This window comes from Balaenoptera borealis (assembly GCF_965194805.1).
Source record: "Balaenoptera borealis genome assembly, chromosome: 2".
Classification (NCBI taxonomy): Eukaryota; Metazoa; Chordata; class Mammalia; order Artiodactyla; family Balaenopteridae; genus Balaenoptera; species Balaenoptera borealis.
This window is the reverse complement of record NC_138867.1, coordinates 161,349,248-161,364,115: the sequence shown is the minus strand read 5'-3', so window position 1 is coordinate 161,364,115 and position 14,868 is coordinate 161,349,248. Positions and strand designations below refer to the sequence as shown.

Here is a 14,868-nt window from a genome sequence, read left to right as displayed (position 1 = left end):
GTTGTGGTTTTGACTTCTATTTCCATAATGACTAATGCTGTTGAATGTCTTTTCATGTAATTGCTGGCCATCTGTGTATCTTCCTTGGAGAAATGTCTGTTCAGATCCTTTGCCCATTTTTTTTTTTAATTTTTATTTATTTATTTATCCATCCATCCATGGCCGTGTCGGGTCCTCGCCTCTGTGCGAGGGCCCTCTCCAGTTGCGGCAAGTGGGGACCACTCCTCATCACGGTGCGCGGGCCTCTCACTGTCGCGGCCTCTCCCGTTGCGGAGCACAGGCTCCAGACGCGCAGGCTCAGCAATTGTGGCTCATGGGCCCAGCCGCTCCGCGGCATGTGGGATCCTCCCAGACCGGGGCTCGAACCCGTGTCCCCTGCACTGGCAGGCAGAATCCCAACCACTGCGCCACCAGGGAAGCCCCCTTTGCCCATTTTTAAATGGAGTTATTTGGCTTTTTATTGAGTTCTAGAAAGTCTTTATTCGGGAGATTCCATCCATATCAGATAAGTGATTTGCACATATTTCTCCCATTCTCTGGGTTATCTCTTCACTGTCTTGATAGCATCCTTTGATGCACAAAAGTTTTAAATTTGATGAAGTCCAGTTTATCTGTTTTTTCCTTAGTTGCTTATGTTTTTGACATCATATCTAAGAAACCATTGCCTAATTGAAGGTCACAAAGATTTCCTCCTGTGTTTTCTTCTAAGAGTTTTATAGTTTTAGCTTTTACATTTAGGTCTTTGGTCCATTCCTAGTTCATTTTTGTATGTGGTGTAAGGTAGGGATCCAACTTCATTATTTTGCATGTGGATATCCATTTGTCCCAGCACCATTTGTTGAAAAGACTGTTCTTTTCCCACTGAATGGTCTTGGGACCATTGCTAAAAATCAGTTGTACATCGACACACATGTTCATTTCTGAACTTTAAGTTCTGTTCCATCAATTTATATGTCTGTCTGTTTCCCACATCACACTGTCTTGGTTACTGTAGCTTTGTAGTAGGTTTTGATACTGGACACTGTGAATCTTCTACCTTTGTTCCTTTTCAAGATCGTTTTGGCTTTTGGGCGTCCAAAAAAAGAAGTAACCGCCTCCCCTCAACATCAGGTCTTTCAGCTGATCAACACAGGATGTCTTTTAACTTATTTAGGTTGTTTTTAGTTTCTTTCATTGATGTTTTGTAGTTTTCAGTTTACAAGCCTTGCACTTCTTTAAATTTATTCCTAAATATTTTATTATTTTTGCTGCTACTGTAAATGGAATTTTCTTTACTTGATTTTTAGATTATTTATTTTTAGTGTAAAGACATACAAGTGATTTTTGTTTATTGGTCTTGGGTTTTGAAACTTGGCTAAATTGGCTTATTATCTTTAATGGTGTTTTAGTGGATTCTTTAGTATTTTCTACGTATAAGATAAAGCCATCTGCAAATAGAGGTAGCTGTACCTTTTCTTTCCAATGTGGCTGCCTTTTATTTCTTTTTCTTCCCTAATTGCCCTTCCCTAATTGTCCAGTATAATGATGAATAGAGGTGGTGAGAGTGGACATCCTTGTCTTGTTCTTTATCTTAGGGGAAAGGTTTTCATTTTTCACCTTAAGTATGATGTTAACTGGGTTTTTTACAGATGCCTTTTATCCAGTTGAGGAAGTTCCCTTCTATTCCTAGTTTATTGAGTGTTTTTTATCATGAAGAGGTGTTGGGTTTTGTCAAATGCTTTTTCTGTAGTTATTGGGATGATCATGTGGTTTCTGTTCTTTATTAATATGGTACATTATATGGATTGATTTTTGTATGGTGAATCAATCTTGCATTCCTGGGATAAGAGTGGATGTGTTTTTAAAGAGCCTTGTATTTTTCACCTGGAGAGATGTAGAAACTTGTTCTACCACCATTATCATGGAGGCAATAGGAATGGACCTGAGAGAACATAGCCTTTGGATAAATGCTTTATTTTCAAGTGCTAGGGTATAATATAAACAAGAAGCATTCAAAGGCTTATAGTGTAATGCTTTGTACAACACAGAAGTAATTTTGACTCTTATGAAAACATCATTTCTTTGGACTTTTAAGGAGCTTCGTGAATAATTTGAGGATTTATGTGATGTGTCCATTTCCTATTAATCGTATGCCATATTAATATTCTCAGAGTCTTGCAAGCTCTAGTTTGGAGTGCCCTGACTTCTGTTTTGACTGAAAACATATTTTAAACTTGAAAAATGGTAATTAACAAGTCAGTATGGAAGGGTCAGATTCCTTTTGGGACAAAGGTTGTTCTTAGTAGTCTCTCAGGAGACCTTGTAGCAGGAACTTGTCAGAGTATAAATATTACATAGATAAATATCTAGAAAGAGGCAAAGGATTTGGAAAAAAAATGCTTGATCAGAGTTCTGAAGCACAGTTAATATTTTCTTCTGCTTAAAACTGCTTATAATTTGGCATGAATTAACTTGCATTGCATTCTCACCTGTGGGAATGCCTGTTTTTGGATAGACGCCTAGGTGCCTGTCAACTCTAGTTGAGAAGTGGAAATAATTAACCTCCTGAAGAAATTATTAAATCAAACTTTGATGAAGTAGCTTTTTGTGCTCTTCCTTCTCTCTGCCATACCGATATGTACACCCTCACCAGAAAAGAGCTTCCAGCATCAGACGTGTATTTTGTCCTTTATCTGTTTTATCTTCCTGTAATTGCCAGACCTGCTTACTTTTTTCTCCTAACACTTTTTTTTTCCTGCAGGGGTTTTTCAGATTAGAAAAATCATTCAAGTTGACCAAGGAGAATTTACTAAATTTAATAAGATTCTTGGGCTTCCATTGCATATAGGTGAGGAACTGTTGTTTGGATCTGTTCTCCCTGCATCCCAACCAGGCCAAACTCTTACACAGCAAATTTGGTAACACAGTATCTTTGTAAAACAGCTAAGCAAGCAATTTTAAGTGAAGTGGCTATTCGTTTTAGAAAATATTGTGGGTATTTGAAAAGAATGCCACTAATTAATGATTTGTAACTTTTCTCCTACCCTTTTGACAATCTGATGAAAGCTGTGGGTGCTCTTCATGTAAAAATGCGCATGGCTCATTTGTGTGGACTGGGATGTCAGACACACCTTAAAGGCCATCCCTGAACTCCTGCTTCAAAATGCCCACCATTGGTGAAACAATCAAGTTGGGATACAAGGGTCTCTAGGTTTTACAAAGCCATAAAATTATGTATGTGGTTCAAATACAGCATAAATTGAGAGCAATTACAATTTCATGTTAAATATTATTTAACTAGAAAGAGCATACATAGCTGCTGGGTATAATGGATGCTGTGATGAGTGACCCAGATCCCTGCTGAGGGTTGAAGGTTGTATTCCCCCAGGTGCTGGAAGTATCCCCCGTGGAGATTGCGTTGGCTAAAGAGACCTACCTTGTACAAGGCCACATCCCTTCCCATTGGTATCCAATGATTGATCCTTGTAGGGTACAAGGGCTTGAATCCATTGCCCTGACTTGGGGCAACTCTGAAAGGTCATCGCAGATTCAGAGCTCCCCATGGGGTTGTCTGAATCCTTTGGGACTTCATGGCAGCCTAATTTCTCCCTCTGCACCATCATGCTCCCCCCCCCCCCCCCGCCACTTCCTTTCCACTGGTATTGATCCCAAGAGCACCCTCTAATTTCTTGAACAATAAAATCTGTCTCAAGGTCTGCTTCTTGGGAAACCCAGCCTTGTCACACTAGGATTGACTTTTAGTACAGGTTAGCTTACTTCAGGCCATAAAAGTAGGCCTGGCTAAAATAAAAATTGAGTGAGATGAACTTGAATTTAGACTTAAAATATGTGAAGCATCCTATTGCTGTTTCCTTTGGACCTTATATTTCAAATAGGTTTTGCAAGTCTTGGTTTCTCTGGATTCATTTGTTATCTCTCAGTCTTCCTTTGGCATTGCGGAAAACCCCCCAAGTCTCTGACAGCTTGGTTTGGTCCCACAGTATGAACCTGTGGAAGGTGTGGGTTAAATAGAAACGCTCACATGTCCCACAGAAACCCCTAGAGATTTCCCATGTTGGTAAGTGCATATGTTAGGAGAATCTCTCTTATCATGATCCTAATCATATTTCTTGTAAATCCTGAGATTTCTCAGATAGGAGTTAGAAAATTATTGCTTTTGTCATTATCATTGAAATCATGTATGTCCCTTCTGAATATTTGAAAAATGTGGAAAAGGTATAACAAGGAAAATTCTATGTAAAAATAAACTTTTCCTTCAAATTGGGATAATATTGTACATTTTGATAACTTTTCTTTTTCATGTAATGTTATATAATAAAGAAGTTTGCATATCCTTAATTAATCATCAAGTATATGAACTGTAATGGTTGATAGAGCATATTTAATTTAGCTAGCCTTCTATTGTTATGTACTTGATTTTTCCCGACTTTGTTATTGGTAACAAGTAATACAAAGAATAGTGGTTCTTTGTGGGGGGATGGGCAGAAACTAAGCCTAGTGTGTCTGCTTTAATTAGTTACTTAAAAATACTGAGTTCTTTCATCACTAAAATGTAGTGAACTATTAGATCTAAGAGTGTTCTATCTATTGTTATCGTACAGCTTCAAGGGATGCCATTCGTATAGGTGTGAATTGAGGTCCTAGGTACAGTCTCATCATTGCCGCTGCTTCACAAGGACAGCCACCATGGGTTTATGGGTCCTCTTTTTGTTGGTTTTTTTTTTTTTTGGAGCAATTTTAGCATATGAATATCCGTCAAGTTTTTATATATGCCTGCCAGATATAAAAAGAAGTATTTGAGCCATTTCCTTAATTGTCTACCAAGCAGATCTTGACTAGCAGTGTGACCTTTGGTCTCACCAGCTTTTGCTTCATATTATCCAGTTATTTTAATTCAAGAGGTCCCTAGTTCCATTATCTGTACCATGAGCAAGTCTATCAAGGAACTTACTTTCCCTCCCAGCAATTAATAAAATCTAACCGGAGCAATGGACTCTGTATTTTCCTAAAGGTCATACCTATACTTCCTGTATAGTTCAATTTGAACAGTTTTTAAGATAAAATACAGTAGTACTCTGCTGAAGTGTATTACTTTTTAAATGTTCTCGTCTTTCCCATCATAAGAATACAGTTGTATTTTAGAATTGAAAGGAATATTAGTGGTCTTTGTCTTGTAGGTAGGTAATTAGAAAGAACAAGTAACTTGCCCAGTGGGACATAGCTAGCTATTTATTCATCACGGTAATCCGTCCATTACTTATATGATGAGAGAATAGCACAATTGGGAGGGAAACTCAGCCAAAGAAATAATTGGTTGTGTCAGCCAGAATCTTTGCTGGGCTTATTAAAGACCCTAAACAGTCATTGAGAATATAGCTATGGGAGTTTTAACAACCTAAATTGTGTTTAAAACACTGCTTAGAGTTCCACATGACTTTGTTGCTCTTGTATCCTCTAATCGTTGGAAACACGTAACTGGACAAGTAAAATTTAGAGACCAGTACAGTCTGGGCAAACCCTGATCATTTTGGTAAAGTATAGTTGTGCCTTGTTAGTACATTTCACAGGCCTGCAGGATGGTAGACAGACAATTGCGTAGATCAGGGGACTTAGTGAATTTTTCCTTTTTAGATTCCATTGATTACTGTAGGTCTCTTTTGCCAGCTGATTATGACCAGTTCATCCAGACTGTACTTTTACCACTGATACTGAGAGGTATTATTAACCAAGAAGGTAAAGGTCAGAGCCTTTCTGAGTAACTTGCTTTGCACAATACATTTGACACTGACGGCTGCTTAGAACAAGTGTGGAGGCATCATCCAAAAAATTCTTTCCTTTAAATGATGTTCCAGGTAGCTAGGTGACTGCAAGGAGTATTTTGGGATTTCTTGTCCTTAGAACTACATCCTATAGGAAGTCCCTTCTACGTTTGCTCAGTGATTAGGGCCTCAGCAGCAGAGCAGTCAGTTCCACTTGACTAGGAATAAATCACCCACGTTGAACCATGATAGTTTCTGACAACTGGCAATGCTGATAAAAACCAAAACAAAAGATGTTAAGAAATCTGTGCCAGTGTGGAGCTGGTGTGCAGATTTGATGGATTCACGTGCAGCATGCATTCTGCGTTAGTCTTCCTCCTCTTTCATCGGTTTTTCTCTCTTTGTAAAATAAAAATTGTACGAGAAGAAAGGCTCTGTATCATATAATAATTATTTCGATTTTCTTTCTAGCCCAGTTAACAGAGTTATACCCTAATTAGAGAGGTCATTTTAAGGAAAACGCCTTTCTTCTCTAAATAGTTATTTAGAAAGTGTTTCCTTCTTGAATTCTTCACTCTTAGTTCTTCTCTATGATTTTAGGCTGTATGTATAAACCTGATTGACCCTTCCCCTCCCTATTCATCACCAGGGACACAGATAATATAGACTAAACACCAATTCCTTCGATCTCTGCACAATTTTACTCATGCAGAAATTGAATACATGTTAATAGCTGCTTAATGATTTCTTCTTAATACAGATCGGTTATGCATAAAGTAGGAAGAGCCCATAGAATTATAAAATACATTATTTTCTGCAAGAATTTTTTATTAACTTTCAATATTACTAAGTATAAGTTATTAAAGTAAAAGAAGAAAAGCTTTTTTAGCTATTGTTAAGTGCTCCTTAGTCCGTGTGTATAAATAAACTAGCCTCCTTCTACCCCTTGAAAGGCCAAACAGACTGTCTTAATACTATCATGATATTGATCCTGATATCAAGTACCTTTGGTTCTGCCCACCAGCTTTAGTGTGTTATGTTTGACTATACACGGAAGTACATGGAAGATGCTCTTCTGCATTGGCAGTGGTTTGGTACCTCCACCCTTCCTTCTTTGCTTCTGTAGGGGAGAATATTTTCGTATGTGACCGTAGTAATAACATTGTGTTTATTGATAAACACTACTTAATAACAAGGAATCATTTATGGAAAGATGCTTGAGACATCTTTGTGTGATTCTTCTTTCCCCCCCCCGCCCCCCATCATAGAACATATTATTTATAGCACAGTGATTAAGAGTAGAATTCTGGAGCTAGATTGCCTAATAATTATAGTCTTGTGGTGGAGCTTCAATAGTTGTTATACATAGATTTCTGAAAACAGTGCCTGATACATACCACACTCTCTGTGTTAGTGGTGCCTCTTGTCACCACTGCCGCCGCCTCCTCCACCACCCCCATCACGAGTAATTTTTTGTTGTTTTTATCATATTGCCATTTTAGGGATTCTGTGGTTTCTGTTTCTACAAAAATGGAAAGTTTTTTTCTTGGGTAGATATTCTGAGCATATTTAAAGGAGTATTTTTCCACTTAGCATGATTCTGAAGCAGTCATCTTTATCATTAATAGTCGAGTATGTGCATAACTGATCCAGTTTTTCTCTTAGCTGTTGTATTCAAAGCTTTTGTAAATAGTGTATTTTAGATCCTGTGGATAATTGAACTTGGTATAGAATGGGATTTCCACTATATAGTTTATAGAAATTGCATAGTAAATACTGAAATGGTGTGACATGGGACTATTAGGGTGAACAGTTTTCACAGCCTCTATATTGGATTAGTTAAAAGAAGAGAATAATGGCAAGATTAATATGATAGCATTCATACACCCCTTGGTTAGCAACGTCGGAACCCAGAGAGCCTTGATCACAAAATCACGATTTTGAGTCTCAACCAAAGTGAGGATATATAAAAGGAGTTTTCAGTAGGATTCAGCTGCTGTCCATCATGATGCTGGGTAAACGGAAAGTGCTTTGTACACACCCATCCTCCCACACACCACACAGAGCCTCTTTTGGGTTAATGCTCTTGCAGCTGGTTTGCACATATCTGTATCTACTGCAGGTCTTCCTTGCCGATAGCAGCTTGCCCAAAGGAGACAGCTCTAGTGAGCGCTGCCCTTTCTTCACCGTGGAATGGCTATTTCTGCTCTCCAGGAATAGCCATCCTCTTCCTCCCCTCCAACTCAGCAGTTTAGACAGCTGGCTAATTGGATAAGAAAGTAGCTTAGGGAGAACTTGTTAATGGGGATTTTACCTGGTTTAGCAGCTTCTGCACCTGAGTATATCAGGAAAAGTCTTTTTGTTTGTTGGTTGGTTTGTTTGTTTTTGTTTTTGCTGGCAAAGAATAATGGATCCCTTTAATAGTTGGCCTACATACAAATTATACAAGTGGAATTGTTAACAGTGAACATCTTAATTATTTCTTAGATGCTGATGATGGAGGAGAAAGAAGGGTATAATCCTTATTATGCATGTAAGGGCTGTTTGTATATTAGGTGGGCTCATAAAACAAATCTCTGGTTTCTTGTATGTAAAACTTGGTTCTATGAAGTTTTATTTTTTAAAAAAGGTGGTTGTACTGCTCTTCCTTGGTAAAAAAGTCTAATCAACAGAATGATATCTTTTTTGTGTGTGTGTAAGGTTTATATGTCAGCAACTAGGATGACCCACACAGCTGGTTAAATAGGTAAACACCAGGGCATTGCCTCCTGTATGTTATGGAGTACTAGATTTTTAAGTGGCAAAATCTCTTTAGTGGTTGTGAATTTACCTAAGTATTGATCCATATGAGATTCCAATAGGAGTGTCTGATTAAACTAAAGGAAACTAATGCTTTTCATATGTGATGGTCTTTTCTCTCACAGTATGCTTTGGACTTTATCAGCATGGAAAAGACTGGAGCCAGTTGCAGTGGTTCACCTGTAGGATTCTTCCTTCGTTAAAGAGTGAAAATCCAAGCCTGACAGTACTCATGGTTCCCTATTCTGAGTTCGCTGAATCTTTTCGCTTAGCTTATTTGTTCTGCTGTGGAATTCTCAGGGACTGTAGAGAGGGACCTTTTTTTCTTCCCCTTGGAAGGGTCTGCTTGGAATGAAGCAGACCCTTAAAGAGCTTATATTAAATTGATTGATGCAGGAATTATTTGAAGGTTGGATTTAGGTTCTTTTGTAGTTCTTTTCTTGGCAGAAGTCTATGTGTATGCCTAAATACAGTTTATAAAAGTCCAAGCTTATGTATTATTTACTGACTAATGAACCAGAATTTATTATAGACCTGATGTGTGCCAGATATGAAGATACAAAGCTGGGGTAGAGGAGTAAGATCCAGTCTATTTGTGGAGATGTGTATAGAATGAGTAATAACAATATGGTTGGAGATTCGCGTTATAATGTATAGATAGATGAAAGAATGGAGATAAATGTATAGATAGAGAAAAGAATGGGAGATGTGTATATGTATGTATGTAGATCAATACTTTGTTCATGTGTGATGGCATACAGACTGTGGTCATCTTATTGTCATGGGGATAAGAGCAAGAAAGTCATCCCAAAGCAGATAACATTTATGTTGCTTTTTGAAAGCCATGTGAAATAAACCAGCTAGTTCAAGAGTAGACGATGATATTATATTCTCCTGCTTCATTTTTCTCTGTAGGACTTATCACCATCCTACATACTATGTTCATTTCATTCATTCATTCCTTGTCTATCATATTAGGATTAAGCTCTTTGAGGGCAGGGATTTTTGTCTGTTTGGATTAATTCTATATCCTCAACACCTAGAAAACTGCCTGGCACGTAGCTGAATGAAAGAATGAAGTTTGTGAGTTTTAGAATAGTTGTCTTACTTATTTTCCTTTTGCTTATTAAGAATCTCTCTCTACAGTTCCTCCATATTTTTGCTTACTATTTTTCATTGTGTGTACGGGAGTCTCCCTAGTGATAATATGCTGTTTCCACACTATTTCACAAACCCATCCCCTATTTTCCATCTCTCTTAACTCACTTAGTTTCCAAACTCTCTTACCTGAATTGATACGCTCTCCTAGCTGTTTTCATGCCTCTACGTAACTCCCCTTAGATATTGACTATCTTCTCCACAGCTATCAGAATTATCAGTCTGAAATACAGAACTGACCGGACTGTTTCTTTGCTTAAAAGTCCCTAATAGTCCCCATCTGTCTAGAGTAAAATGTGTGCTCGTTAGAATGGCACGGAAGCCCATCCATAGCTTGGATTCAGGTACATAAAGTCCCCTTCCCATCTTATAATGAAAATGGGTCTGTTCATTTTTCTTTGTGTCACTAGTGCCTGGCATGTAATAGAGACTTCACCAATAGTTTTTTGAGTAAATGAATGCGTACTAGGGTATATGAAGGAATGAATAACTATAATAATAAATTTCATTGAAAATGCTTGCTGTTGAAATAAAAGATGATATAAAAACCTAACTTGAACACTAGCATTTAAGAACAGTTTTTCCGGGCTTCCCTGGTGGCGCAGTGGTTGAGAATCTGCCTGCCAATGCAGGGGACACGGGTTCGAGCCCTGGTCTGGGAAGATCCCACATGCCGCGGAGCAGCTGGGCCCGTGAGCCCCAACTACTGGGCCTGCGCGTCTGGAGCCTGTGCTCCACAACAAGAGAGGCCGCGACAGTGAGAGGCCCGCGACCGCGATGAAGAGCGGCCCCCGCTCGCCACAACCAAAGAAAGCCCTCACACAGAAACGAAGACCCAACACAGCCAAAAATAAATAAATAAATAAATAAATTTAAGAACAGTTTTTCCTTTTTACAGCTGATTTGTTTTTCTTAGCATCCAGCTGTTCAATTTGCTGTCCTCCCTCAGCATTTTTTAAAGGAATCTCTCTGGGCATTTACACTGTTGCTTTGGAAGTAATCCAGTTTCTCATGGCTTTCCTCTCTGTAGGTCTTCCCTTTATCCCCATCCCTATATGTTGGGTCTTTTCTCCCTAGCTACTTTCCTTATTTCTTTATAGAGATTTATGACTCTGCATGTATGACCATACCCATGTGTATGTCTTTTCTCTCTTCTGGCTATAAGTTCTCAGTTTAAAGCTTTGCATGAAGTTCTAAGACCCTTAGGGTTAAATTACTTCTACAGAGCACACACTGACAGCCCTGATCTACCTGTTTCCAACTTAAAATGATTTTTATTGTGACTGTTTGTATTTCTCTGAATTTCCTTTTTTTTCCCCCCTTAAATGTGTGTGCACAACTCAGATTGAAAATCTCCAAGAGCAACTTAGAGATAAGGAAAAGCAGATGAGCAGCTTGAAGGAGCGAGTCAAATCCTTGCAGGCTGACACCACCAACACTGACACCGCCTTGACTACTTTGGAGGAGGCCCTTGCCGAGAAGGTGGGTGACTGGCCCAGACTCCTCACAGACACATTTCTTCTGCCTTCTCATTAATCTGAAAGTCACTTTAGTGATGAGACTTGATAGAGGAGACAGAAGAAGTCGCTTTGGCAAAAGGGAAAAGAGCTGCCTGTACTGTTGCTGACGTACCCAGTGTAAGGGAAAGAAGATTCGTTTTGTTGTTGCCAATTTAAGCACCTGTTGCTAGGCAGGATGGATTCCGTACTGGAGGGCAGTGGCTGAAGTTTCTAAAGAACTAGCCACGTGCTCCCTGTTTACTATCTTCTTTTTATGTGTATGGTCAGCTAGAATCGGTGATGTGGGAATGTCAGACGCTGACCATCAGGAGGCAACATTAGTTCTCTTTTACTGTGCCGCATTGGGATCTAATATATTCATGGGTTTTAGTTATTAATACAGTGTACTTGCTATTTTTCTAGTCGTGGCCTTGCCACTTCATTTTGCCTTCATGAGCAAACCTAGTTTTTACAGGAATGGTTGACTAAATAAAGAAGTGGCCCAACATGACAAGTGTTAATGTCTTGGAGGAGGTTTAAGGACTCTTGGTGGGGCATTTTAATTGGATTCTTCTTCTTCTTCTTTTTTCTTTAAGGGATAGGGTTACTGTTCCTTAAGCCTCTTGGACTCAGAATGTTTCAGGCTTCCTGCCCAGGGATCAAGGCTTGATCCCCGAATATATTCAGAAATAATACCCATAAATGTACTTAAATTGCTTCAACTTTCAAACTTCCTGAGTATCTGTTGACAGAAGTTTTAATGGTTTCTCTTTTCTTTATCCTTCTTTATGCTTTAAGCTCAACAAATCATAATCTCTCCAACCTCCTCCTGTTTGCTGTGTGAGTTGTGAGTTGTTTCCATTGCTTTGTAGGCAACATGTGAATTATATATAGAAAAGAAATATTTGCTACTTATTGTCCTTAGGGTATATGTATAAGTTTTTTGTTGCTTGGGATTTGAATAAATGAGATTATTCCAAAAGAATACTCTAGGGACATCTAATACTAATTAAGGTTATAGGAAAAGAAACCTAGGGGAATCAAAAGAACAAAACCAGATGTATGTTAGGGCAAGATAGGTTGGAAGGTTGAATTCTTTACAAGGTCAGTTATTAACGACCTATCACTGTCTTTTGAATGGAGGATGGAAGTGTGAAATTTTATCAGCTAGAAGCTGAATTGCAGTCATATGATAGAAGTATGAAAGGAATTTTCTCATGTATTGATGTACTCTCTTATCAGGAGCGGACAATCGAACGCTTGAAGGACCAGCAGGACCGAGATGAGCAAGAAAAGCAGGAGGAAATTCATAACTACAAAAAAGATCTTAAAGACCTGAAAGAAAAAGTCAGCCTATTGCAAGGCGACCTCTCAGAGAAAGAGGTCAAGATCACCAAAATGGAATTATTTGGTTTGCTTAGCCAGTGCATTGTGTGTATATGTTGTTGGTGTTTACATAATGCGTATAAAAAAAGGGTCTGTTGGAAGATTTAAAGAATCTTCTTATAGCAGGGATTATTTCAGGAAGCTTTGCAGAGATATAGTAGATGGAATCATTTCTTTCCTAAGTCTTACCTCTTACCTCTTGCAACTGTTATGAGTTGGCTTCTTACTTGCTAATGACGTTTTACAGATCCTAAAATAACAGTATTTCTCCAGTTACATTTGGAGAAATATTGTGCTAATGGTGAGAAAGCTGATAGACGAACGGCATATGCACAAGGAGGACAGTGTATTTACATCAGCTCTTAACGATCACCTCAGCATTGGCAGAGAAATCTTAAATGATTGTTGACCAATTAGGTGACTTAATAGACTTTGATTTTACTTTTGAAGAATCTTGTCGATGTCACCTAAATAGCAGAAATGCCTAATGCCTTGTGATCAGATAATAATGAGCTTTAGGGACATTCTCAGGGTTTTCTTTCTAATATCTTTAGGAAAATTTATGGGAATTTGTGTTTCTAATAGAATGTTTCTTCCAAAATTAGAAGAGAAGAAAAAAGTCAGTGTAGCTACTAAGGTTACTGCTTACATTCACAAAGCTTGATCTACTTCCATTTATTTTGTGGGAATGGATATGTATTGGTAGAGCTCTTTAAGTCACTATTCAGTTGGTATTTCTTGGGAATTCATTCTGTTTTAGTTAGAACTTGAAAGCCAGAGCTAATGTTGTTGTTCTGTATTTCATGTTCTTGAAATGGAAATATGTCAGTATATGCTAACGGAAAGAAACTACAAACCACCAGGAAAATAAATTTAAGAATTTAAATCTCCATTTTGTTAATAAATAGTATTTATTCTAGATGTATGTTGCTTCTTTTAGGCTTCACTCTTGGATCTGAAAGAGCATGCTTCTTCCCTGGCTTCCGCAGGACTGAAAAAGGACTCACGGCTTGAGACACTAGAAATTGCTTTGGAGCAGAAGAAGGAAGAGTGTCTGAAGATGGACTCGCAGTTGAAAAAGGTTAAAGAAAACTTTTCCAATTTCTTGCTTTGCTTTATTTATTTTTTTTAAGTTTCTGCTTTATAACAAAGTGAATCAGCTATACATAAACATATATCCCCATATCTCCTCCCTCTTGCATCTCCCTCCCATCCTCCCTATCCCACCCCTCTAGGTGGTCACAAAGCACTGAGCTGATCTCCCTGTGCTATGCGGCTGCTTCCCACTAGCTATCTGTTTTACATTTGGTAGTGTATATATGTCCATGCCACTCTCTCACTTCGTCCCAGCTTACCCTTCCCCCTCCTCGTGTCCTCAAGTCCATTCTCTACATCTGCGTCTTTATTCCTGTCCTGCCCCTAGGTTCTTCATAACTTTTTTTTTTTTTTTAGATTCCGTATATATGTGTTAGCATACGGTATTTGTTTTTCTCTTTCTGACTTACTTCACTCTGTATGACAGACTCTAGGTCCATCCACCTCACTGCAAGTAACTCAATTTCATTTCTTTTTATGGCTGAGTAATATTCTATTGTATATATGTGCAACATCTTCTTTATCCATTCATCTGTTGATGGACACTTAGGTTGCTTCCATGTCCTGACTATTGTAAATAGAGCTGTAATGAACACTGTGGTACATGACTCTTTTTGAATTATGGTTTTCTCAGGGTATATGCCCAGTAGTGGGATTGCTGGGTTGTATGGTAGTTCTATTTATAGTTTCTTAAGGAACCTCCCTACTGTTCTCCGTAGTGGTTGTATCAATTTACATTCCCACCAACAGTGCAAGAGGGTTCCCTTTTCTCCACACCCTCTCCAGCATTTATTGTTTGTAGATTTTTTGATAATGGCCATTCTGACTGGTGTGAGGTGATACCTCATTGTAGTTTGGATTTGCATTTCTCTAATGATTAGTGATGTTGAGCATCCTTTCATGTGTTTGTTGGCCATCTGTATATCTTCTTTGGAGAAATGTCTATTTAGGTCTTCTGCCCATTTTTGGATTGGGTTGTTTGTTTTTTGATATTGAACTGCATGAGCTGCTTGTAAATTCTGGAGTTTAATCCTTTGTCAGTTGCTTCATTTGCAAATATTTTCTCCCATTCTGAGGGTTGTCTTCTCATCTTGTTTATGGTTTCCTTTGCTGTGCAAAAGCTTCTAAGTTTCTAGGTCCCATTTGTGTATTTGTGTTTTTATTTCCATTTC

At 38.4% G+C, this 14,868-nt stretch overlaps 1 protein-coding gene across 1 annotated transcript in view; it reads left to right on the top strand.

The window, feature by feature from the left end:
• LOC309623751 (ELKS/Rab6-interacting/CAST family member 1-like) overlaps positions 1-14,868 on the top strand; it is a 131,592-nt gene that overhangs the window by 78,987 nt on the left and 37,737 nt on the right. Inside the window, 3 exon segments of the mRNA XM_082380890.1 lie at positions 11,061-11,198; positions 12,458-12,598; positions 13,542-13,682. Of these exon segments, the coding sequence (XP_082237016.1) occupies positions 11,061-11,198; positions 12,458-12,598; positions 13,542-13,682 (420 nt within the window).